We start from the raw sequence: 25868 nt of genomic DNA on the forward strand, positions 1-25868 counted from the left end.
AAAAAAATATTCTAATCCCAAACCAATATTATTAAAATAGAATATTAAGGTATGTGATTTGATACAACAAAAACTCATATTTGATAAGTAAATTATGTTATTTGTCATTCCATTATCAATAGTTGAACATAATATGACAACTAAATAATTTTAAAGAATTCTGATATTTAACAATATTTTTTTAACCAAATGTTGTTTATTTGAATTTATTTAACATTGTTTGCTAAAAGTTACACATTTAACAAGACTTGCTTTAATGAGCGATATTAAAAATCATATATTCAAAAAAGTTTATTTTAGTGAGTGCGAATCTTTGCAGATTTAAAAACAAAGCCTCACACATAATAATATATTTATTATTTAGTATTTTATTTTTCTTACTCTTCTTCTCCTTTTAGTTTCTCTCTTCAAACAATTTATTAGCTTTTGGTTTCTATTTTTGAGTACAAGGTATTATCTTATTTTACCTTATTTATTTTTCTTTAATTTACTCTTGTTGCTTGCATTTACATCTATGTTAATTGTTTATTATAATATAGGAAATGTCAAAGTTGAAGTTAGGTGGAGTTGTTGGTGATTTACCAAACTTGCAATCTTTGTATGTATTTCTTGCATTTGACTATTATTTTTTCATCCATATTTTCTATGTAAGTTTGATTCTTATTATGTTGAATCTAAAATATGTATTTTTGTCTTCTTATTTCTTCAGTTAAGGGAGAAAAGAAATTCATAGATTTGTCCTTTACGTCTTCATCATATTCGTCTCTTTCATTAGTGCATATAATCTTCTAGGTTAATAGATTTGAACTAAAGGAGATCAATTCATGCAATGGTTTATGAATTGGGGTTTTAAAATGATGTTTATATTGTCAAATCAATAGTAAATATGGTGGAATTAGACATGTTTGTTACATGTTTGATATAATGTATGAGAAATATTTTGCCTTATCTAAAAGTAGACATTTAACAACACTTACTTTAATGAGCATGGTTAAATGTTTATTTCCTACGACGCTTCAAAAGTGCTGTTGAATATAACCCTATATTCTACTGCGTTCATATAGACAACATCCAATAAGCATTGTTGAATAACAATTTTAAGTATTGTTTTTCTATTCTGACTTAGTGTAACTTTGATCATGCTTACCCTTTTTTAAACCTGCTTGGGATGGTGGCTATGATGATAACACCAATAAATTACATCGTAGTGGTTGATGCATGACATGTAACTGTGTTCAGATGGATGCATAGAGGGGCTTTCCGAAGCATTGTATTTGGTGGATGCATGACATGTACTTTATATTATATAGCATAATCATTTCATAACATTTACGAAGATAACTTACTTTTGATTTTTAAATTCAAGTTAGTCTTGGAAAGAAAACATTTTGGAATTTTCATCTCACAATCTCAACATTGTATTTACTTTTGCTATAAACTTTCTCCATTTGCTAATCTATTTTTCAGTAGATATATGGTGCCCAATTTGGTTATTATAGTTTTTTTTGACCTATTTGTTTTAATATTTCCCTTGCGATTGAGCTTCCTCGTCGTAGCAAGTGAAATCAGCTGACGGTTCAAGTATGCTGAATATTAGAGAGGACGTTCATTGGTGGACCTAGAGCTGTCAAAGTGGGTGGGCCCAGATGGGCCGACACGTTAAAACTCGAAAATTTATAGGACTCGAGTATCATTTTAGGTACTTTTTATTGAATTCGGGCTTTTTAGCTTGGACCGGGCTTACCTGGGTGTGTTCGGGCTACCCGTTTTACTTATTTGTTTTAATCTTTTTTGTGACTTTTGGCTCGGTAATAAGCACTAAATGAAAATTTACAAAACAACTTATAATAAAAAATAGATAATAAGTATTATGTTATTGTGTATCTAATTAGATTTAACTTTTACCACAAAAACATAATAAAGAAAATAATGTTTACAACAAAACTAAAATCAACATAAATTGTTTATCATAGAGAACTCCACATAACGAAATATAATATAATAGTTCACAATGAAATTATTGACAAAGAACATACAAAAGATAATATTTTTGATAGTATCTAAATGTTTATATATTAAAGTGAAGTTACAAATTATATTGTGTTAAAGGAGGGTCCAATACAAATGAAAGATTTAATAAAAGAGTTATGTTAAAAATCATACACGTGGACTTAACATCACGTCTTAACTCAAACACAAGACATTAGATCTATAAGTTTGGTTGCATTTGGCATGACAAATATGTTTAAAAAGTTATACATTAATATCAAATGGGTTTGGACTAAAACTTGATATGCATAAATTGTATCTGGGCTTTTAGCCCGACCCGGTTTAGCCCGGACTCGATGTGGGCTAGCCCGAACCCCTCCGGATAACCCATTTTGACACCTCTAGGTGGACCCATGTGTGGGGTCCTTGAGATGAATATTTTCCTCTTGGTATTTGGGGCAAAATGATGTGTCTAGTTCAAGATAACGATGATACAGGTGCGAAGAAGAGCACACATGACCCTCTAGATAGTGATAGTTGGGCCAAGATCTTTTCCACTCTATTGGAATACTCCAAAGGCTTATCCTCAAGGGGAAGTATGACGCCAAGTGGAGGACTCACACGTATGTCCAGTTATTGTGGTTCTTCTTTGGCCCATTGTTGCAAATACCCTTGGAGTAAAGGTCCATGGTCATAACAAGTAATATAATAGCCAACGTCTCAATCAAGGTGAGTATTAGTGAGAGCAATCATTAGTGACCCTAATGTAGGGTCTTTTGTGACTAATGTCTTCCTAGAAATACATGGCATCTAGGTGGTGTGTCTCTTTGGAGATGATGGTGGTACACATATTCTTGGAACTTGGTTGTGGGTGTGAAATCTAAAAAACTCACAAGTCTCACATGGAAGAGTTTTGAAAAAACAACTCTCAAGTCCCATATTGGAGAGATTAGGAACATGAAAAAAATCTAATGTTATAAATAGAAGTCTTTTATCTTCATATTTTCTTGTCCCAAGTTGAATGCGCTTTCATTCAACTTTGTATTTCTCTCTCATATTTTCCGCCGATGCATTTTTGGTAAACTTCTCCCCCTTTCTTTCTGTGGCACTAAGAAATGGCACATGTAGCCATATTGTGGAAATTTTGAGAACTGACACAAGTAGTCAGTATTAAGGGAAAAGAATTGGCACAAGTAGTCATATTGTGGGCATTTCGAGAACTGACACGGGTAGTCAGTATTGAGGGAAAAGAATTGGCACAGGTAGCCATATTGTGGGTATTTCGAAAATTGGCATTGTTAGCCATATTGTGGAAATTTCGAGAATTGGCACTGGTAGTCATATTGTGGTGGGTGTATTCGAGATCGGTTCTTACACCATGAGAATATTCAAAACAGTTGAGTTCAAAGAGGAGTGTATTATCTTGCAGAAGACTTATAGTTGATGGAGAGATTGTTAGGAACCAAGTTGAAAGTGCAAAGTGTTAAGATAACACTTAGCTTGCCTATATTTTGATGAAGACAAAAGAATTAGTGAAAGCTTAAAGACAACTCAACAAATCAACATGCCAAAGATTCAAGAGCTTCATGTCTAAACTAGAGTCTTAGATATGTGTCTTAGTTATAGAGTCTAGGTTAGGTAAACCTAGATGCAAATCTCACAAGTTCTAAAAACTATCATATCATTTACATGAGACATGCCATCTAGCTAATTATATGTTCAACATTAATCATATATGTTATTTGATAAGCATAACATATAAGCAGTTTACCATTTAATATCTTAACTGAAAATATGTCAGTTGATCAATTAAGTAAGTCTTTAATCGATTAACGTGAAAAACAGAATTCAGTTATTCTAAACATCTCATTAATCAATTAACATGACACTTAGTCGATTAACTGGACATAAAACAACTTTTCTATATAAATTGTGTTATACACCATGCTTCATACATTCATTCATTTTTAGAATTGCTAAGTTGCATATTTTCGTGCCCATTGTATGTCATATAGGCAGAGAGAGTTGCATGTGAGATTAGTGAGAGATAGTATCATGCTTAAAGATCAAAATATCATCCATTGTATGTGATTAAATGTGTTCACCATTCTATCTTTCTTGCATGATTCTTTCAATTCTTTTAGATATTTCTTAGGGTAGATATTACATGTTCTTCATGATTTTGATCTTATACATATTCATAATAATTTGTGAGATTTGTATAGGGTTTATAGCTTGTTCTTAATTGTAATATTTGAGCTATTTTGTGCTTCACATTACTCTGTTTTTGTTGTAATTTTGTAACAAGGAAAGTCGTCTCTTGGCGTCGTACCACCAACGAGATACATAGAGTCTTCACCAAGACTTGGAGGTCTTGAGTTTAGAACATACTCTTGGCTGGAGCTGGATCATATGAAAGGTTTTCCTAGGTGATTGGTAAGGTCAAACCAAGGTAGAAGTTATGGGAATTCAAGAAGGTAGTGTTCAAGGTCTTGTAATTTGAAGTGTGTATGTAAGATACATTGACTTCAATTTTAGTGAAGAAAATCTCCCAAATCGGAAGGAAGGACTGAATGTAGTTTTGCAGTGGACTGTAAAACGAACCAGTATAAAAACCTTGTTGCGGACTGTTTTTTACCCTTATTTCTTTACTGTTTTAAGTTGTTTTTAATTGCCTATTGTAGCTGATAATTTGAATATAGTAATTCTGCCATATAAAGATTATTTATGTTCAAATATATCTGTTATATCGTTTCTATATAATCTGTAAGTGGTTGTGTAATTGAGTCATTCAACAACTATCTGTTAAATGTGATTTAATCGATTAAGGTAGTACTTTAATCGATTAACTAGGCGATTTTCCAGAATAGGCTTTGGTGCGAATAACAGTAAGTGGGAACCGCAACACATATTCAACCACCCATTCTAGATGTATTCTGTCACTGATACTTAACAAAAGTTTTAGTGAGATAAGTCCAGCATCGAGAAGGACTAGATAAAATGAGAAAACATAAATGGACGAGTCCATATATAAGGCTAATACCTTAAGGTTGAATTAAGATGTAGTGTTCATTCCCTTACTATAATTGTTCTTTAGCCCATTGGATCTATGTCTCTTTGACTATTGGACTTCCCAATTATCAATAATATTTATACAAGCCATTTGGAAGGAGAAACCGAGAAAAGAACTTCATAGTTTAATATTTCTAGTGAGGTTAATTTCAATTACTATAATATTTTCCTAAATTAACCTCATCTAACACTAATTTTTGAGGACTTTCAGTTATTCGGAGCAATATACAAACACCTTAATTGTTTAAGGATTTTCATACTCAATTAATTGTAGATTATAGATAACAAAACGGGTAATGCACGTGGGCCTGTCCGCATAGCCTGCAATTTTTTTGTGGTCAGCGCATGCAAATTTTGCTCATTTTCCTGACTCGTTTGTCTGCCAAGCCTACGAGCTTTTTTCTATTGGGCAAAGCAGGCGGCCCATGGGCAGTATAAGGAAAGGAAAAATAAAAAAATCAAATAAATTATGATGTAATATGATTTAATGTCTCAAAAAATTGTGATGTAATATAATTTGGACAGCTTCATACAAAATATCAAAGTTTTTTTTTATTTATTTTGGGCTCTTTAACTACTTTATTTAATTTATTTTTATTTTTTATATTACTTTTTTATTTTTAAATTAGTCATCAATACTCGCAATTGCCTGCATTCCGTTAGTCAATTTTAAAACAGATAGGACATATCATCTTGTATGTTAAAATAATATAGGCATGATCATGTATGCCTTGTATGATGGACAAGATAGGATAGTCTACCTTCTCAATTCTTATGTTATAGTCCATCATATACTCATTCATAAAGATCATTCCTACCATTATCATAGCAATAATAATGTCATTGTTATTATTTGATATACATCATTCATAAGGTTTCGAGTTTGAGTCTTATGGATGGAAAAAATATCCGCTGAAATAGTTAGCCCCACATACATGTAGATGTTCCTGGCTCGGACAAGATTGCATCCAATACGAGGGTACATGTAGAAAACCAAAAAACAACCAACAAGTTAAGAGTTTCTCATATACTTATTTTGGTTTCTAACACATGAAAGTAAAATACAAAGTACATATGCATATTGATTTTTTTGGAACTATCGAGGGTATTCCATCACAATTTTGGGTAAGGAACTAATCTTATTTTGAGTGCGTGACTACCATTCTCAACAAGTGTTGCTATCAGAAATTAAATTCTTACTGGTAATCATAAGTATCTTACATGACCTTACCCCATTAGACCAACACCTGAACACAGATTTGTAACACAAGCCACCATAACAATTTAAATTGTTATTGGCTAAACAAAAGCAAGATTAGACAACTGGACAAGGAAATATGATTCCAGAATAAAATACTCGGGTAAGGTTAACTTCTTAAAATAAATGAAAAAAATCAATAAAGTAACTAAGCTACTCCCATATAGCTTGGTAGTTCAGTTCACTGAAGGAGCAATTATTTGCCTAGAAATTTTTTTTTGAATGTGATCAATGATCTTATGACACGTCTATTATTTATTTCTTAGATTGACACGAAACTTATTAAAAGAGATATTTATGTATCTAAAAAAAAAGACTATTACATTACTTATAGAATAAAAGGACCCTATTGGATTTATAAAAATAATGATGTTTCTTTCTAAACAAAATCATTTGAATATAAAAAATCATGATGCAATGCTGATTGTCACACAATATTTAAGTCATTTAATTATGAATATGAGAAAATTTAAAAGTTTGTAAAAGACATTAAGCAGTAGAATAAATTAAATTAAACCTTTCATTGTCTATCTAACGTAGACAAGTTGGTTACTTTATAAAGTATAGGATTCCATTCTCATTTCTAACATGAAGAGTTCTTTGAGGCTAATTTACAAGTATAATTGTAAATACTTAGTTTTAGAGTTGTAGGTAACCCATCAATATCTAATTCACTTAAACTTTGAATATAACAAATAAATATATTATTTCAAGTCAATGAACATTGTATTTTTTACAATAAAATCAAATATTAAATAATAAATTTATCCATTATTTCTCATCACATTTATGAACAATGTAACAAAACTTGTTTTAAAAAGAGTTGAATAGTTTTGTATTGGTGATTGGAATTTTTGATGGGATAAATATGTTATTCATTATTCATAGCTATAAATTTAGATAAAATAGTCATTGCATTCATAATGTGAGATTTTTTTACATTATTCATATATTAATTATTATCAACTCTTAAATAAAAGTAGAAAAAAGATGTATGTAATAATAATGTATAAATTTTATATACTGTCAGTATATTATTTATCATTCATATTTAATTCTTTTCATAAAAAAGTAATTCATATAAATATGAATGATAGAAAGAATGAACAGTGAAACCACTCCTCTCTAATGTGTGATTCAATTTTTAAAACATTAAAAACAACAAATAAAAAATTAAAATAAACTTTATTTTTTAATGAAATAACCTTGAGACCGGTTTGGAGACTAGGATAAGATAAAGCAATAGTGAATAAAAACTTGCATATAATATGAGTAAGATAACTCGGTATTCATGAGAACTGATTCATGGTTCTTCTGTGTTTTTGAAATGTAGTGGGTTACAAACTCAAAGAAGGAGAGAGTGTTAGAGTTGGAAAATCAGGAAGAAGGAAGAAGCAAGACAAAGAAGAATGAAGTTAATGAAATTATAAATAAATCAGAGTTGTGCAAATGTCTCTGGTTTGGGCTTTTATTTTGGGAAGCCCTTTTCCTTTATTTTCTTCTTTTAGTAATCTGTTAAGTTTCAGTTAGTTTAGTTGGTTATTCTAACCAACTTATATTACTATATATAGACTCATCTTCTTCCTTTTGTAAACAACAAGAAAATTCAGTTAAACAAAGAATTCAGAAGATTGTTCTCTTCTTTCATATGGGATACCATGTTCTTTAACATGGTATCTGAGCTTGCATAAAGCCCTGATATCCCACCTTTCGCTGGCAAAAAATTTTTTCCACTCTAATCAACTCGTCTTCTCCCTCATTCATCCTCAAAGTTCATCTTCTTTTCAGAATCCCACTGCTTATGCTAAGATGGAGAAAAGAGCCATAACCACACTGAATCCAATGCAAGATCCTTTTTCGCCTTACTATATGTCTCCCAATGAGAGCCCTGGTGCAATAATCGTATCCAAACCTCTTAATGGCGACAATTATCATTCTTGGTCTCGTGCTATGTGGATGTCTCTCAAAACAAAGAATAAGCTTCAGTTTATTGATGGATCCCTCCTCAAACCATCAGTTGAAGATCCAACTTTCAGCACATGGGACAAAGTAAATACATTGGTGGTTTCATGGCTAACTCAATCAATAGATGCTTCAATTGCTCAAAGCATTCTCTGGATGGAAACGGCTACAGAAATATGGCAAGATTTGCGTGAGAGATATTACCAAGGAGATGCCTACCGAATCTCACAATTGCTTCGAGAAATTTACACATATAAACAAGGTAACCTTAGCAAAGCAACTTATCACAATCACATAAAAGGTTTTTGGCAAGAATTAGATAATTTTAGACCAATTCCTGGATGTTCTTGCACATATAGATGCAGATGTAACTTGATTCCTACTATAAGAGGGTACAGGGAAAATGACTATGTCATTTGCTTCCTTAATGGTCCAAATGATCAATATGAGGGAGTGAGGTCGCAGATCATGTTAATGGATCCACTCCCTACCATCAATAAAGCTTTCTACCTGTTAGTTCAACAAGAAAGACATGTCAATTCTCAGTTTGTTGAACCAAGGGCCCTGATGAACACGGTGAGCAGTGAACCTGATATCAACAATTTTGAAAGAAACACAAGAAGCAATAGAGGAAGAAGTAGAGGAAGAGGATACCAAGGAGGAAGGAACTCAGGTAGATCTTCAATTAGCAGAAGCTCCAAAGTCTGCACCTTCTGTCATAAGACTGGACACACTGTTGATCAATGTTTCAAAAGGCATGGATTCCCACCTGGAAATTTCAAGAATTACTCTGTCAACAACATTGGAGCAAGTGATGTTCAGTCCTATGACTCTGGCTATCAAGATGAAGGGAAGGAGCATTCCATAAGCAATAAAAATTGTGAGGGGACTTCAGGAGTTAGTATTACTCCCCAACAACAACAAACTTTGTTGTCAATCCTACAGCCTAACACCACTCATAGCACTAATCAATTCACTACACACATTGCCAACAACAGCACCAATGAGAAAGGTATGAAGCATATGTTGAGTTCTTGTACTAAAATCTTTGATTGGTTCCTTGACACAGGAGCCACTGATCATATATGCCATACACTTTCAAAATTTCAAACTTTCAAGCAAATCAATACCATTTTTGTTACCTTGCCAAATGGTAGTCAAGTTTCTACAAATATCTCAGGGAGTGTTATTTTCTCTTCTGAATTATACTTGATAGATGTGTTGTATATACCATATTTTACATATAATCTGATTTCAATTTCCAAGTTGATTGAGAACATTCCCTGTCAACTAACTTTCTCCAAAACCATTTGTCATATTCAGGATCTCCCATCATTGAAGATGATTGGTGTAGCTGAATTGAGAAGTGGACTACATGCAATGAAGGATTGTGTGAAGACTTCGCCTATCATTCATAAGAAAAACTTCAGTAATGTTGCTAACAGTTTCAATACCTATGACACAAATATTTGGCACATTAGACTAGGTCATATATCTCCCAACAAGATGTTAACAATGCAAAAAGATTTTCCTTACATTAGATGTATTGAAACTGCTAATCCTTGTCATATTTGTCACATGGCAAAACAGAAAAATTTACTTTATGATAATAGAATTTCTAAATCTGCCTGCATTTTTTATTTGCTCCACATGGACATATGGGGGCCTTTTGCCACTCCAAGTACTTTTGGTCACAGATATTTCTTAACAATTGTTGATGATAAATCTAGATTTACATGGCTTTATTTCTTAAAACTTAAGTCTGAAGTGCCTGACCTTATTAGAAATTTTATCACCCTTATACAAACTCAATTTGGAAAGACAGCTAAATGCATCAGAAGTGATAATGGAAATGAATTTTCCTTGCATGACTTCTATGCTAAGAAAGGGATTGAGCACCAAACTAGCTGTGTTGAGACACCCCAACAAAATGGGGTGGTTGAGAGAAAATATCAACACATTCTTAGTGTTGCTAAATCTCTGATTTTTCAATCTAAAGTTCCTATCTGTTTTTGGAACTATGTTATGGCTCATGCTATTTACTTGATTAATAGGCAACCAAGTAGTTACTTATCCAATGATACCCCCTTTAATGTGCTATATGGAAAGTTGCCAAATATTTCTGACTTAAAGACTTTTGGATACCTATGTTATGCTACTACCATTACCTCCCATAGAAAGAAGCTTGATCCTAGATCAAGAAAACGAGTTTACTTAGGATTAAAAGCAGGGGTAAAATGGCATGTAATTTTAGACACTAGAACCCATGAAATTTTTGTTTCTAGAAATGTTTCCTTTTATGAGCATGTTTTTCCCTTTGCAGAGATTGCCAATAATGATTTAGATAGCAATATAACCATACCTATCAATCATAACACTGATTCAAGATGGCTAGATGACTCTAATGAAGGATGCATTATACAAGATGCACCTGAACATAACTACCCTACTGTGATTGATGAACACAGAATGAACAATGATGATATTGATGCTCAACTTATCATTCCTGCTACTGAACACAATACTCATCAAAGTGAGAGTCACAACACTAGAAAATCACTTAGGAACAGACACAAACCCCACTATCTGTAGGACTATCCCTGTAGTTTAAATACTTCCACCTATCATTCATCCCCATCCAAGTCTTCAAAGGTACAATACCATTTATCAAAGGGCATATCCTATGACCGATTGTCTTTAGCTCATAAGCATTTCTCTCTTAATATATCCTCTCATAAAGAACCTAATTCTTATAATGATGCTATTAAGCATGCTTGTTGGAGAACTGCTATGCAACATGAACTAAAGGCTCTCAATGAAAACAATACTTGGACATTGACCAATTTACCTAGCACCAAGAAAGCCATAGGGTACAAATGAGTTTTTAAAATCAAATATAGATCTGATAGTTCTATTGAGAGGCACAAGGCAAGACTTGTTGCCAAAAGTTTTACTCAAACCGATGGGATAGATTATATGGAAACCTTTAGTCCTGTGATCAAAATGACAACAATTAGAGTCATTCTTGCTCTGGCTTCAGCCAACAAATGGCATTTGCATCAATTAGATGTCAACACATCCTTTCTCCATGGTGATCTAAAGGAGAAAGTGTATATGAAAATTCCTCAAGGGCTATGTGTTGACAATCCTCATCTGGTCTGCAAGCTTGAAAAGTCTCTTTATGGACTTAAGCAAGCTAGCAGACAGTGGCATGCCAAATTAACAAGTTTCCTTCTCCAATCTGGTTACCAAAAATCTTTTGATGATCATTCATTGTTCATTAAATCTACTGATCTTGACTTTACATCTATTCTAGTATATGTTGATGATCTTGTGTTGGCAGGAAACAACATCACAGAAATTAACAAAATCAAGAAGCTTCTTGATGCTGAATTTAGTATAAAGGACCTTAGTCAATTAAATTTTTTTCTAGGTATGGAAGTGGCTAGATCAAACAAAGGAATTTCCCTACATCAAAGGAAATACACTCTTGATCTCCTAGAAGACACTGGAATGTTGGGATCAAAACCATGCTCTACTCCAATGGAGTATGCTAAAAGACTGATCAGTTCTGAAGATGGAGAGCTTTTAAATGACCCTACTATCTATAGAAGACTCATGGATAAACTTCTTTACTTAACTCATACTAGACCTAATCTAAGCTTCACAGTTGGGCATTTTAGCCAGTTTATTGCTAAGCCTACTAATCTTCACTTTGAGGGAGCCAAAAGGATACTAAGGTATCTTAAGGGTTCAATCAGTGCTGGAATTTTCTTCCCTGCAGAAACTGATTTCAAGATAAAGGGATATACTGATTCAGATTGGCCAAGATGTCCTGACTCTAGAAAATCTGTATCTGGATATTGTTTTTATCTTGGAAATGCTCTCATTTCCTGGAAGAGCAAGAAGCAGCAAGTCGTGGCCAGATCCTCTGCTGAAGCAGAGTATAGAGCCATAGCTTTAGCTGCCTGTGAGGCACAGTGGCTAGCATATCTCTTGAAGGACTTGTAGATAACACATCCAGAAGCCATAGCTCTATTCTGTGACAACCAGTCTGCCATCCATATAGCTGCAAATCCCATCTTCCATGAGAGAACTAAGCATATCGAAGTAGATTGTCACTCAGTAAGAGAGAAGATTCAATCTGGGCTCATTCATTTACTCTCCATCCTAACTCTGTCTCAAACTACTGATATATTCACCAAATCTTTGTCTCCCAGCATCTTCACGAAATTAGATTCCAAGCTAGAAATGTTAGACATCCACATTCCAGCTTGTGGGGGAGTGTTAGAGTTGGAAAATCAAGAAGAAGGAAGAAGCAAGACAAAGAAGAATGAAGTTAAAGAAATTATAAATAAACTAGAGTTGTGCAAATGTCTCTGGTTTGGGCTTTTATTTTGGGAAGCCCTTTTCCTTTATTTTCTTCTTTTAGTAATTTGTTAAGTTTCAGTTTGTTTAGTTGGTTATTCTAACCAACTTATATTATTATATATAGACCCATATTCTTCCTTTTGTAAACAACAAGAAAATTCAGTTAAACAAAGAATTCAAAAGATTGTTCTCTTCTTTCATATGGGATACCATGTTCTCTAACAGAGAGCAAAAATATTATAGAAGGTGAGGAAAAATAAATTCTAATTTAATATGATTTTTTTAATAGATTTGAGTTTTATTTAAGTTGATGATATAAAATAGTGTTAGCAATATATGGTTTTATCCTTTAAAATTGCTTATACATTTATTTTAACCTGTTAAATTACTAATAAAAAATATAAATGAGTTTATAAAAAATTAAAGTGTACTCACTAAAATAAAATAAAAATGTATCAACTAAGTATATTAACGTATCATATATTTGATAGGGTAGTATACTGCATATCAGGTATCCATACTCGTATCAAAGAGGACCGCATATTATATTTCTACAATCTAAATGGAAAATAAGAGTAGATTGATCCAATAATTTATTGTGCTAATACTGTAAGAAATCTGTCTCCAAGAACCTATATATATACATTGATGTAAGATGGTACTAAATTTAATGGCAGACTTCAAACAACAAATATAGCATTCTTGGCTCTGTGACAAATAACAAATGGCTGAGGCTTGGTTTTGATCTAAATGTAATTTTCAACATAATGTGAAGCCCATAGACCAAATAAGGTAAACATCAGCAACAATGAATAAGAATCAGATGTTGCTATGTTTGGACTTCCTTCTGGTCCTAAGTTAGAGACTGATGCTCCACCAGGAATTGTCATGCTTGGTGGTGTAGTTGGAATCATAGTACTTGGTGCAGTTGGAGTCATAGTATTTGGTGCAGTTGGGGTCATAGTATTTGGTGCAGTTGGGGTCATAGTACTTGGTGGAATTGTTGGTGGACTTGTGCTGCATGAATAATGTAGATAATGTATAAGATTATCATCATGTTTTTTTCTTCATTATAGGGTGAATAAGATAATGTATATGTGATATAAATTCTCACCTTGTTGTTTTTGATGATGCATAGTGGCAGTTCCCATTACCTGAAACAATGTTAACTGTTTAGGCAGAGTGATAACAGAAAAAACCACAAAGGGCAAAGTGACAAAGTGCTCACCACATGGACTTTGAAATCATGTCCAAGTTAAATGATGGGAAACAATTTTCAGCATATAAGATTCTACAAAATGACATTAATTGATGCATTCAAGACCGACAAGACGTTTTTCTAGTCGTATACTATTAGTTACTATGTTGCACACATACATGTATGAATTCCTCAACTGGTAGCATATGCAGGATACAACATTTAGAAAAAGTGTTGGATGGGTAAGGAAAGATATATGATATATAGATTGCATGAAAATAATTATGTATTATGCAAATAGAAAAGTCTGAATTATAAGATGCATCATACAAGTTGTACTACAAAGGTATATTTGAGATAGAAACAACATGATCAGGTATGTTTGATGAAAATCTTACTTGGATCTTTGTTTGTAAGTGTTGCTGTTCCTCCAAATGCACAACTTGTAGGTGCTGGATTCTTCTGGTAGTAGTCATTGAATGCATAAGAAGCATGGTCTCTAATAGTATTTGGGTTATAACAGCTTGCTCCTGGTTGAAGTGCTGAACAATCTGCACCACCATATCCACAAGCATAGTCAATAGCCACCTTCAGAGCTTTCTCAGTGGCTGATTGGCTTGCAACACACCATTTACCACCTGCTGATGCAGTAGCAGGAATGGGTGGAGTTGTAGTAGTTGGGGTTGTGTATGGGTTTGTTGGAGTTGTAGGGTCTGTGTAAGGACTTGTGGGGCTTGTGTCTGGAGTTGTAGGGTTTGTATAAGGACTTGTGGGGGTTGTGTCTGGAGTTGTAGGGTTATTATAAGGACTTTTAGGGGTTGTATCTGGAGTTGTAGGGGTTGTATCTGGAGTTGTAGGGTTATTATATGGACTTGTGGGGGTTGTATCTGGAGTTGTAGGGTTAGTATAAGGACTTGTGGGGGTTTGAACTGGCCCTGTTGTGTCAGGTGGTTGAGGAGATGTTGGGTTTAATGTAGGATATGGATTATCTGTGTCTGGTGTTGTAGGGTTGATAATAGGAACTGAATCAAGTTGAGTACTAAATTCATATGATGAAGTTTCCTTGTTTTCTGTGTCTCTTGATATTATGGCTGTACCTAGACCTGTAAAAGAAACCAAGTAATGGATACTTTCTTGCTGCATATATATATATATATATATATATATATATATGTTTGTGTGTGCACGCGCTAATATAATTGTGCCAATGAACATGATTTATGATATAGTATTATGAGTTTACGACGTAGTTCGATCCATTTAGCCGACCTGGTGGCATAAAAGTTTGGTTGTTGTTGTTATTGTTGTAATATAATTGTGTCAATGAACATGATTTATGATATAGCATTACGAGTTTACGACGTAGTTCGATCCATTTAGCCGACCTGGTGGCATAAAAGTTTGGTTGCTGTTGTTGTTGTAATATAATTGTGTGCCTACCATAATCTTTAATTGAACCTAATGAGGTTAGTTGCAATGAAACTTAAAGTGTGTGACTATGATTGTGGTATAGGAAAACATCATCATTCATGCTTGAAACTCTCTCTGACTCTGAATTAATAATTGTCAGTATTTGTGGCTCTGCATCTTTGTTATACACTTCAAACACTCTTGTTTTTTGGTTGAAGACCCTTGGACTTGGTTATTGGAAGTCACATTGAAACTCAACTATTTTGAATCAAGTGTTCTTGTTTTTGTTGTCAGCAATCATGTAAGTAATAGAATATAAAGAAGCTAAGTTTCAGAATCACCTGAATTGATGAAAAGACACAAGCAGAATAGCATAAAGTGCCAACATCTAACTCTCATATTTGCAGGTTGGCTTCTATGCTTGCCTCTAGATTTGTCCTTCTCAGTTATGTATATATATATATATATGAAGTGTTTGAGAAGCTGAGTTTTGCTGAACAAAAGAAGCACCTATTGTGTTTCTCTGAAAGAAAAACTTATCTTTTTATCAACATGTTTACTATATATATATGTATGTATAACCTTGAGAATTAGAATCATAGCTTTCTTGGATCAAAGAGAGAAGGAAGAATATAAGAAAACTTGAGAAAAGAGGGATTGGATAGTTGAAATTAGGAAGCAAGAGAAGTTTCAAAAAGAGAGAAAAAGGTTCATGAAGGTAAAAGGCAAAAAGTGTAATATGTTTAGTATTAATTCTGATGATACTTAGGAGCTGAAATATATAAATATAAAAGTAGATTATGATATCTGCACAATGTCTTTGGTCTTTTGTGCTTCTCTTTTTCAACTGTTAGCTTCATGTTCCTAAACCAAAAGTTAAACTGTGGTTTTATACTTTGTTGCCTTTCTAGGTTTGTAATGAAGAATGTTGCCTTCTCCAGCAAGAATTTGGCTTGAACATGTCATTCTTAAGTTACCTTGTCTCCATGATTTATTGTATCTTGTATAGGAGAAAGGGAAGTCCAGTGCACGAGACTGCCATCAAAATGCTATTAGGACTTGATCACAAACATTCTCATATGTAAGGATATCGAACTAATCTTGGTTACCGTGCTACATTGAAGCCATTTTCAGGGTGAACTTTAATTAGTTCAGTAAAAAAAATGAAAAAGATTGAAGAACTCACACTTGTAGGGTCCATTTGCGAGTTGAGTTTTGGAGGGAAAGAAGGGAAATAGAAGGCTTCAGAGCCATGAAACACACATGTGAGATGGCTTGGATGCCTTCTATTTCCCTTACTCCCCTCAAAAAATCAACTCGCAAACGAACCTTAAAACGGTAGAGGGGTGACTATTAAGAGTATGGATGTGTGTTCATGAAGTGTAGAAGAGAGGGGTCCTACAATGCCTATCTATCAAGCTATGAAGAAGAGAGGGATCCTACAAAACCACAATGATGTAAGTGCTACTAAATGAAAGTGTAGGATTAATGTTATATAGTGTTTTAAATTGTGGCTCATGTTCGAATTGCGGGTTATGGTTATAGTTACTATAATTGAGGTTATTGTGGCTATTGTAATGTGAATGACGGTTATTGCGATGTGAATTATTTTATGATTAAAATATACTTTTGAATTAAATGCGATTCGATGCAGTTGAACTACAGTTCGAGTCCAATGCAATTGCATCATTATGATTCAATCATTTATGATAGACAATATTTTGTTGATGAACATAATTTATAATAAAGCATTATAGCAGAAAAGGCTTTCTCCATTCTTCAGGTATGTAAAATATATACCATATATTGCAATTTTATTATTAAATTTCTCAGGAAATAAAGTATAGTCTAAGGATCAATACTGAAATAAGTTTTTTGCTATTCTAATGAAACCCTATTCCATTCCAAACTCATCTGACTGCAGCCATTCAATTGTTTAACACTTTATCCTTAACTCTTCTTTTAGGGGTCTGTTTATGAGTTAATTTTTAAAACCAAGGAAGTGAAATGAAGGCTTGAGAGTCATTAAATATAGTGAGATGCTCTGAAACCTGTCATTTCTCTTTGCTTCCAAAACCCAACTCACAAACAAAGATAGAGAATCTTGTGTCTGCATATGGACAAGAAATTTCAATTCTTGAACCTACTGATAGAAAGAAAAATAAGGAAACTTCTTAGACCAACCACATGTAATAATTTCTTCATTGTTGAACTTTTATCTCTGAAAATTTATCAAATTTCCATTCTTGCAGAAGTTGCTTTTCTAATGTCAAAATTTCATTGAAAATATGAAATTACTAAAACCTTATTGATAGTAACATTACATTTAATCTTTCTTTGCTTTCCACTGGAAAGTTTCCAAGATAGGTATAATCAATATAAACATAAAAAGACAGCAAAAGATTTACAATAGCAACTCAACAATTTCAGTTATGTATAAACAAATTTGAAAACACAGCTTATAAACAAATTATTAAAGCTCATAATTCCTTGGCATGGTATGCATTTACATAAATAAATACATAGAAAACAATGTTAACACCATAATCATCCACCTACTTGATTTATCAGCTCCACAAAAGCTTCATCAGTACTTTTAAGCATCACTGACAAAGGTAATTGAATTCCACTTTGCACAACCTCCAAATGTCTAGGCTTTATTCTTTTCTCCAAACTAAAAGCAAAGTACTGAGGAAATTCTTTCAGTTCCTCCAATTTCCCACCCATTTCAACAGAAAAATACTCAAACTTTGGTTGAAAATTATTTTCAATGCTGAAAGTGAACAATGATGGACATCTTAAAACCATAATCCTAGCCTCATCTTTAGAAAATCCCAAACTTTCCAAATACTTTAGCTTAGGAATAAGAGTCCCTTCAACATTAGACACCAACAAAATAGAATCTTGATAAGCCAATGCTTCCAAATCCTTGAACCCAAGTCTCTTAAGGTAGAACAAAGCTGGTTTAAGCTGATCCATAACACTTGAAGTAAGCAATCTTGGGTTCTTTTTAACAACCCTTCTAAAGCTATGATCTGGGACATTAAGTTCTTGTAAGAGAAAATCAAAAACTGGGTTAAGATCAGTTTTGATATTTGAAGTTAGAATCTTTGGACACATGCCAAATATCCTAGGCAAGTCTTTTTGATGGATACCTTTGGATAAAAGGAATGAGATAATGGAATGAATGGATTCCATTGTAGCTGCATGAAGTTCAAGGTTTTGGGACAATGCTTTACCTGCATCAATGCCCAATATCTCAAGACACAAGATTTTTTCTTTGAATTGAATGGAGAGTTTTGCATTGATGGGTGTATAAAGTGGGTGGTTTTGGAGAAGTGTTTTGGGTTTGGAAGCAACAGAGAGATTGTTGGTTGATCTAGAAGAAGAAGAAGATGATGATGATGGTTTATCAGAAGAGAATGTGCATAGTGAAGAATGAAGAGTTATGGATCCAGAAACTGGGTGCATGGTGGAGAATGGAGAGAGAGAGAGAGAGAGAGAGAGAGAGAGAAAAAGAACAAGATGGAAGAGTGAGTTTTTTATTATGGATATGAAGATGTTATGGCTTTATGGAATGACACGTGGGGATATGTTTGAAATTTCATTGGTTCAAACTGATTTCAGATATTGTTTTCACTTCCAACTATGAATGAGAGAAGGAGAAAATTTATAGAGATGTGTATATCAAAAAAAAAAAAATTATTGTTTTCACTTTCAATTTTATTTTTTAGTTTCTACAACAAAAAAAACTACTTTTTGAGATAGGTCCTCTATGGATTCCTCAGATCAGTTAAATAACATCATCGGAATATAGGACAGGCCTAATGAATTATTCGTAACAGTCGTGATACTTGCTCTATTATATGATGTTTCCTTTATTCATTTTCAAAAATTATAATTAGAATTGAATTAAAATTAGATAAGTATATAAAGATTATATCTTCCGAATTGTATTCTAAAAATGTCTATTGTTGGTTGGATATAGAACATAAAACTATAAAAGTACATTCTGCATGAGTTTAATATCACTATATTGTCATTTTAAATTATTTTTACAATTTCAATATATTATTCGTACCTTCATTATTATGAATGATAAAAATAATAGTTAAGACTTGAAAGAGCACATAAGTTATAAAAAAAATTTATTATCTAAAGACTAATATTCTAAAATTTTCCAATATTATTGTCATTAATTTCAAATGTTTGCAAACAAACCTTACATCCATGAAATTATGAAAAAAAAATAAAGCCTCCCCATAAATTCCAATAAAGACAATTTTTTATAAATTATTAAGGGGAGAAAACAAAGTCATAACAAAATCCTTCAAGCTATTGCACACTCTTATCAAGAATACAGGTAGGTGTGTTTCTACAAATAATATTTATTTTGATGCACTGCTACCTGTAAGTACAAATTCACAATTAGAAGACAATCTTACGGGAACAAGGTATTTATAAGACAGACAACCTTACTGCTATGTCGATCGAGACTTGCCAACCAACCCAAAACAATTTTAGAGTATTAAAAGTATTCATGATAGGTAGAAAACTAACCATCTTTTTCTTCATCAATAGGTTCTGCTTTCCAAACTATATCTTTCAGCCCAGTAGCTAGATTCTTGTAGAACTGCAAAGAAAGATATAACTTCAGTCCAAACAAGCTAATAAACAGAGAGAGAGAGAGAGGGGGGAGATTAACTTGTGAGATAAACTCACCTTGTGAAATTCCAGAGTATCTCCATCAGACTTACGCAACTCGACCATGTAAAGCGAAGGGGCCACCTCAAAGATCTGGAAAACAACACTTATCAAATAAATTAACAATAATGGACAACACAGATCATGAGAGAAAATTGGCAAATCATATACCTCAGTGTTCACAGAAAGATGACCTTTACGACCGGTCTTTTCCCCTTGAATCTTTAACTGAAATGCAGAATAGGAAAGATTATCAGAAGTGGAAACTTCACAGCATGTTAATGTTGTCACATATCAGCACTATCTTAATACATTATCAAAATACCTAAAACATTGAATAATGGAACTAATGTACTGGCTTAACTTGAAACAAAGAATAAACATAGCTTTCTTTACCTTACAGTTGTTCTTCTTAACATCAAAACCCAGAGGCCCTGCTGCTTCCTCAATTTTTGAAATTATCTCATTTGCTGAACATTTGGATGTAAATCTCGTTTCCCGTTTAACAAGTCCCTAGCAGTCAAAAATATGAACTAATCTCAATCATCACAAATTTAATTGAGTATTCTTAATTCGTGAAACCCGTAATCAACAAACAACATGGCCTAATAGTGTCAAAAGGGAATATGAACAGTACTGTCATCTAATCATGGTATTAAAAAATTTATATACTTTTTCATTCCCTCAACCCAATCCACATCAATTTCTTTAGGATGCAAAACTCAAATGAAAGAAAAACATACAATTCCTTTTTCCTAATAAAGTTGAACATACCATTTGCTTCTCGAAAAGACTACTTAGGTTGAGGCCCTGAGATGTAGAGATAAGCTCAAACGCATTCATGGTCACAGGTGCCACAGGCCCGTCTGTGCGCCTCTCGACCACAAGAATTTGTGAATCCTGTGCTCCAGAATGAACATTGACATCAATGTTCAAATTCAAAACTCAAATGAACAAAGTTTAATAAAGATAACAGCAAAGACGAAAGTCTTACCATAGATTCACTGAAAATAGAATTTATATCATCGAGACTAACATTAGCCTGCTCGAATCTAGGAGGCTTATATCCCTTCTTGAACCATTCATTCTCAATGACCTCGGCAATTGTTATTCGCTGTTTCATATCAGTAAAATAGAAATACAGATTGGTTTCATATATTTTATGTGATGAAGCAAAAATAAGAGTATTTGCTAAAAACAACATTAGTAGGATAGCAGAATGAGAATGAACAAAAAGGCGTACTGTAGCAGGATTGGGATCAAGGATTCTTTTGATTAGTTTCTTAGCACTGGAAGAGAACCATGGAGGACAGGAGAACTCAGCCTTGAAAATCTGCAAAATACAACATAAGCTAAACCATATGAGGCAGAACTATCAAGAAACAGAAACCAAAGGACTGTGTGCAAGGAAAAGATGCTAAATTTGCTTTACTCTTTTTGCAAGAATCTCATTTGTAATATTTTATTTTCAGGCTTTAAAACTAAACTACATAATTGTAAGCATCAACTCTCCCACCGAAAAGCATATTCTTCAAGACAATATATAAAAAAAAGACTCCAAATGTGTAAGTTGTTAGATGCAAGTGCAAGAAGGATATTACTAATATTCTATTTTAATTTTGAGCAGAGGTTTGGAGTTAATATGATTGGTGGTTCCAGAAAGTTTCATGGTATTAAACAAATTATGCTTAAAATCTAATCTGAAATAATAGCTTTAAAAAATAAAAAATAGAAAAGAAGAATTATGAGTATGAAGATAATTCCTTTCATCATTAGGCAATGCACTGCTTCATGGTTGAGATTTCTATGCATTCGAATCAACAAAGAACATAAAGATAACATTCTTACTAACAGAATTATAAACTGCGTTCAATCAAGAGAAAGCAGAGAATGAACATTGAATAAAAATCACCTTTTTATACAATGCCATAAGATTGTTTTCTTCAAAGGGCAAATAGCCAGCCATTAAAACGAAAAGAATAACACCACATGACCAGAGATCAGCTATTGCACCATCATATCCTTTATTGTGGATCACCTAGATGATAAGTGAGCCATGTTAAACAATGGTAATAGAATAGAATTTTGAGATAAAAGATATGACAACTAATATACCTCTGGGGCAACATAATTTGGTGTACCACATGTTGTATGAAGCAGCCCATCTTCCTATTAACAGTAAGATAATCAGTTGCCAATAGTGCATAATTATATTCTCCTTTTTGTTTTGAAAATTAGTCAACAAACTCACCCGGACTTGTTGAGGCAATGCACTCAATCCAAAATCTGATACTTTAAGCAATCCACTAGCATCGAGCAACAAGTTCTCCGGCTTTAAAAGATAAAACACAGTAACATGTTAACATTCTTTTTCCTTGTCTCTCTCACAGACATACTAGATAAACAAATGAAAACGAAAAATTACACAAGAGATAAACCTTTAGGTCTCTATGGAAAACACCTCTACTATGACAGTAATCCACAGCACATATAAGCTGTTGAAAATATTTTCTTGCTTCATCTTCTTTCAACCTCCCATTGCGTGCCTGGATCAAGTTAAAAGCAATAAGAGAACCAAAGTAGTAGGGTTAGAAAAAAGGCAATGCTAATATAGAAGATACGGGTTAGCCATCAGAAGCAAACAGAACGGTAAAGACTGCCTTACAATTTTATCAAACAACTCGCCACCAGTCACAAATTCCAATACAATGTATATCTTTGTCTTGCTTGCCATCACCTACACAAGGAATTTGTCATTTGCAATGCAGAAAGCACTTAGGAAAGACTGGGAATAAAACTCAGCAAAATTTGAAGACAGGAATAAATCATTTACTGCCTTCTGACCTCATGCATACGTATAACATTTGGGTGTCTAATCAGTTTCATTGTTGATATTTCTCGTTTTATCTGCATAATGGTGAACAACAAAAAATATCAGGTTATATATAAAAAAATAAAAAACACAATATCAGGTAAGACTAGAGTATTCATGCTTCAAAGAATACACTCAGAAATTTAGCAGAAGAAAAGCTGTTCACAGCAAGATTTATTATGAATATGATGTCATGCTGAGTGCAGAGGAAATCACCCAAGTTTAGAATTTAACCCCAAGTCGATGACACATTGGCTCAATGGAGTTGGAGACTAGCTGGCATTGAGAGTAGGAGGTTCAATCTACTTATTATGATCCCCCACCCCTTGCGCCTTAGGTACTAGTCCAATGGTGGGATCTCCCATAGGCCCACTAGTACTAGTCCCAAAAGAGCATAGTTGTTGGACAAATCATGAATCTAATCACCCAATGAAATGAGCCAATGTTTTGAAAATCCTTCTTTCAATTTCCAGCACACCTCACTAAACCGTCAAAGGCTCCTTCTTCACAAACACCTTGGAAATTCATGGCTCCCTCCAAGTTCGAATCCATTGTTTGGGATGGTGCTTACAAAGAGTCAACACATGTGACTTGCTGCAAAATTGTGGACCTCTAGTGTGTTGGTTGATTGGATAGACGAGCCATGATAAGATAAGGAATGGATGCATTATAGAGAAAATAGGGGTAGTGCCTATAGTGGAAAAGATGATGGAATCTCGTATTAGATGGTCTAGTCATGTGAGAAGACCTGTAGACGCCCAATTTAACAGAGTAGATCGGTGGAAGATAGCTCAATAGTTAGAGGAAGAGGGAGACCAATAATACCTAAATTAAAACCATTAAAAATCGCTTAGATTTAAATTGTTCTTCTCAAGAATAGATAATGGCATTGTTTGACCCATGTAACCAATCTCATCTAGTGGTAAAAGACGTTGTTCACTCTTTCTCGCAATATATGACTTACGTAATGTGCACATAATAAGCTCACAAATTGCCAACAATTTATATTTGCATTCTAGCATGGCTACTATTATAGTGTAGAACGTTTTTCTTTTGTTTTATAAAAGTCTTAGTAGAAATAAGGACACTAAATTTTGTGCCTCTACAATTCATGTGTTGGTGCAGTGGAAGTGATCGTTATGAAACAATGGCCACTAGCAATCAAATAAAGTGCAAAAGGTAAATAGAAGAGAAAAAGACAAGAGAATTTGTTAACGAGATTCACCCAATTGTGCCTACGTTTCTAGGAGCGTTGAGAGCAACCAAGATATTATTAAAGAATACAGATTACAAGCTCTAGCACAGTCATTGTAACACCCCAACCATGACATGCGAGGAAACTGTGCAGTTAACTGGTTTGAAATCAATTACTAACACTTTATATGTCACATCTTTAACAATCGAGCTACCGCTCTCGGATAAAGATTATATGACTGAACCATAGTAACCTTATACGCAGTTCTGTTTCGTACAGATATGGGTAGGTAATACGTGGCATGTTACCCTGCCAAAATACCTCTATGCTAGAGCTGTATGTAGTTAATATGTTTGGTATGTTATTTATCCTTATATTAGTATCATTGAATATTAATTAATAATATATTATTTATTTTAATTTGAGTTATTTATGATCTAATATGATTTCATAATTTGGTTATTTTTACTTAAGTGGAATTAAAACCTTAATTTCATTCTAACCCAAATTTGTTTGTTCTTCATGCCCCAATCACTGTCAGCAACTCATCTTTTCTCCTCCTTTGCGTATTTTTTGCTAGGGCTATCAACCTCCTCATAGGGATGAGGAAGATAATGTCTTCAGCGTTCGCGTCATGAATCGGTACTCACCAACCAATTCGCGATTCTCCGGCCAAACTAGCTAATCTGGTTTCTATGGATGGAACCCTTCTCAATTTCCCAAAAACCCATATCACCAACCACAACTCTCCAAAACAAAATTTATCCAAGACCCAAAAAAAATATATGCCAACAAAATCACAAAATAAATCATCTGATAAACAAACAAGAATTAATAAACAAAAACTTGTGCTGAACAAGCAAAAAATGTTGAAACCCAGAAAAGAATTACAATACTTTCATATCAATTCAAACAAAATAACAAATCATTCATCTAATAACATAAACAATTTAATAAAAAAAAAAACCTGGCCAATCATTTTATGCTTGAGAACTTTTTCCTTGTCAAGAATTTTGATAGCAACATTCTCACCAGTTTCAACATGCCTCGCAAATTTCACCTTTGCAAAATTTCCTTCACCAAGTGTTCTACCCAGTTCGTATTTCCCCACACGGGTCCTTCCACCGCTACTACCACCGTGACCATGACCTGAACGTGACGTCATCTTCTTTATTTCACTTTCTCCTTTCTCTCTCTAAAAATGAAGAAACTTCTCTCTCTCTCTCTCTATGTGTTAAAAGTACCTCTTCTTCTTACATGGTTGCCACACCTGAGATTTTGTCATCTTCATTTTCCTTAGATTCTAAGAAGAAGAAAAACAAATATTTGATTGATTCTGAAGATCAAGAACGGGAGAAAGATTTAATCTTTCTGAATTGGAAAGAAAAGGGGTGGGGGAAATTTGACTGTTGGATCAAACGAGAAGCCCATGAATTCAGATGAATCAACGGATGAGAGAATTTGGAAGAGAGAGAGAGAAATGAATTCGGAGAAAAACGGAGTATGAGTTATTTATATTTTCACGAGGTGTAAGAGATTTGGGAAAAGAAGTAATAATAATAATAAAAAAGAAAAGGGGGCACTGAATTTTAAGTAGGGATTTTAGTTTCCCTTTTTGGAAGAGGGAATTGAATGGAATATGTGGTTGAGATCTAGGAATGAAAGAACTTAATCAACTTATTTCTGAATTTTTATTAATATTATGTCACAAACCAATTAAAATATATTATTTAATTGAATAAAAAATATAAATTAATATTTTATATTATTTAATATAATATTATAGAATAGAAATAGAGTTCATTTGGGATAGAGGATCCATCTTCTAGATATAGAG

The 25868-nt window shown here is 33.4% G+C and overlaps 3 protein-coding genes and 1 long non-coding RNA gene across 4 annotated transcripts; 1 reads left to right on the forward strand and 3 right to left on the reverse strand.

The window, feature by feature from the left end:
• On the forward strand, positions 6901-25424 carry LOC109328262. The gene is made up of 3 exons (XR_002105414.1): positions 6901-6914; positions 15961-15968; positions 25340-25424. It is a non-coding gene; the product is annotated as an uncharacterized LOC109328262 (long non-coding RNA).
• On the reverse strand, positions 13272-15787 carry LOC109328260 (DNA-directed RNA polymerase II subunit RPB1-like). The gene is made up of 4 exons (XM_019561644.1): positions 15602-15787; positions 14249-14953; positions 13767-13806; positions 13272-13669 (listed from the first exon to the last, which is right to left on the reverse strand). Exons 1-4 carry the CDS (start codon positions 15657-15659, stop codon positions 13399-13401), a joined length of 1074 nt encoding a protein of 357 aa, XP_019417189.1. The 5' UTR covers positions 15660-15787; the 3' UTR covers positions 13272-13398.
• LOC109328261 (transcription termination factor MTEF1, chloroplastic-like) lies at positions 17583-18803 on the reverse strand. Its single transcript, XM_019561645.1, has one exon. The coding sequence runs from the start codon at positions 18729-18731 to the stop codon at positions 17808-17810; it is 924 nt and encodes a 307-aa protein (XP_019417190.1). The 5' UTR covers positions 18732-18803; the 3' UTR covers positions 17583-17807.
• Positions 19555-25343, reverse strand: LOC109328259 (CBL-interacting serine/threonine-protein kinase 23). Its single transcript, XM_019561643.1, has 15 exons — positions 24999-25343; positions 22809-22871; positions 22630-22701; positions 22403-22510; positions 22216-22296; positions 22080-22133; positions 21877-22002; positions 21208-21297; positions 20959-21078; positions 20739-20864; positions 20361-20477; positions 20136-20192; positions 19983-20057; positions 19821-19893; positions 19555-19668 (listed from the first exon to the last, which is right to left on the reverse strand). The coding sequence occupies exons 1-15, from the start codon at positions 25194-25196 to the stop codon at positions 19649-19651; spliced, it is 1380 nt and encodes a 459-aa protein (XP_019417188.1). The 5' UTR covers positions 25197-25343; the 3' UTR covers positions 19555-19648.

The sequence above is a fragment of the Lupinus angustifolius genome, chromosome LG15, assembly GCF_001865875.1.
Source record: "Lupinus angustifolius cultivar Tanjil chromosome LG15, LupAngTanjil_v1.0, whole genome shotgun sequence".
NCBI classification, from domain to species: domain Eukaryota; kingdom Viridiplantae; phylum Streptophyta; class Magnoliopsida; order Fabales; family Fabaceae; genus Lupinus; species Lupinus angustifolius.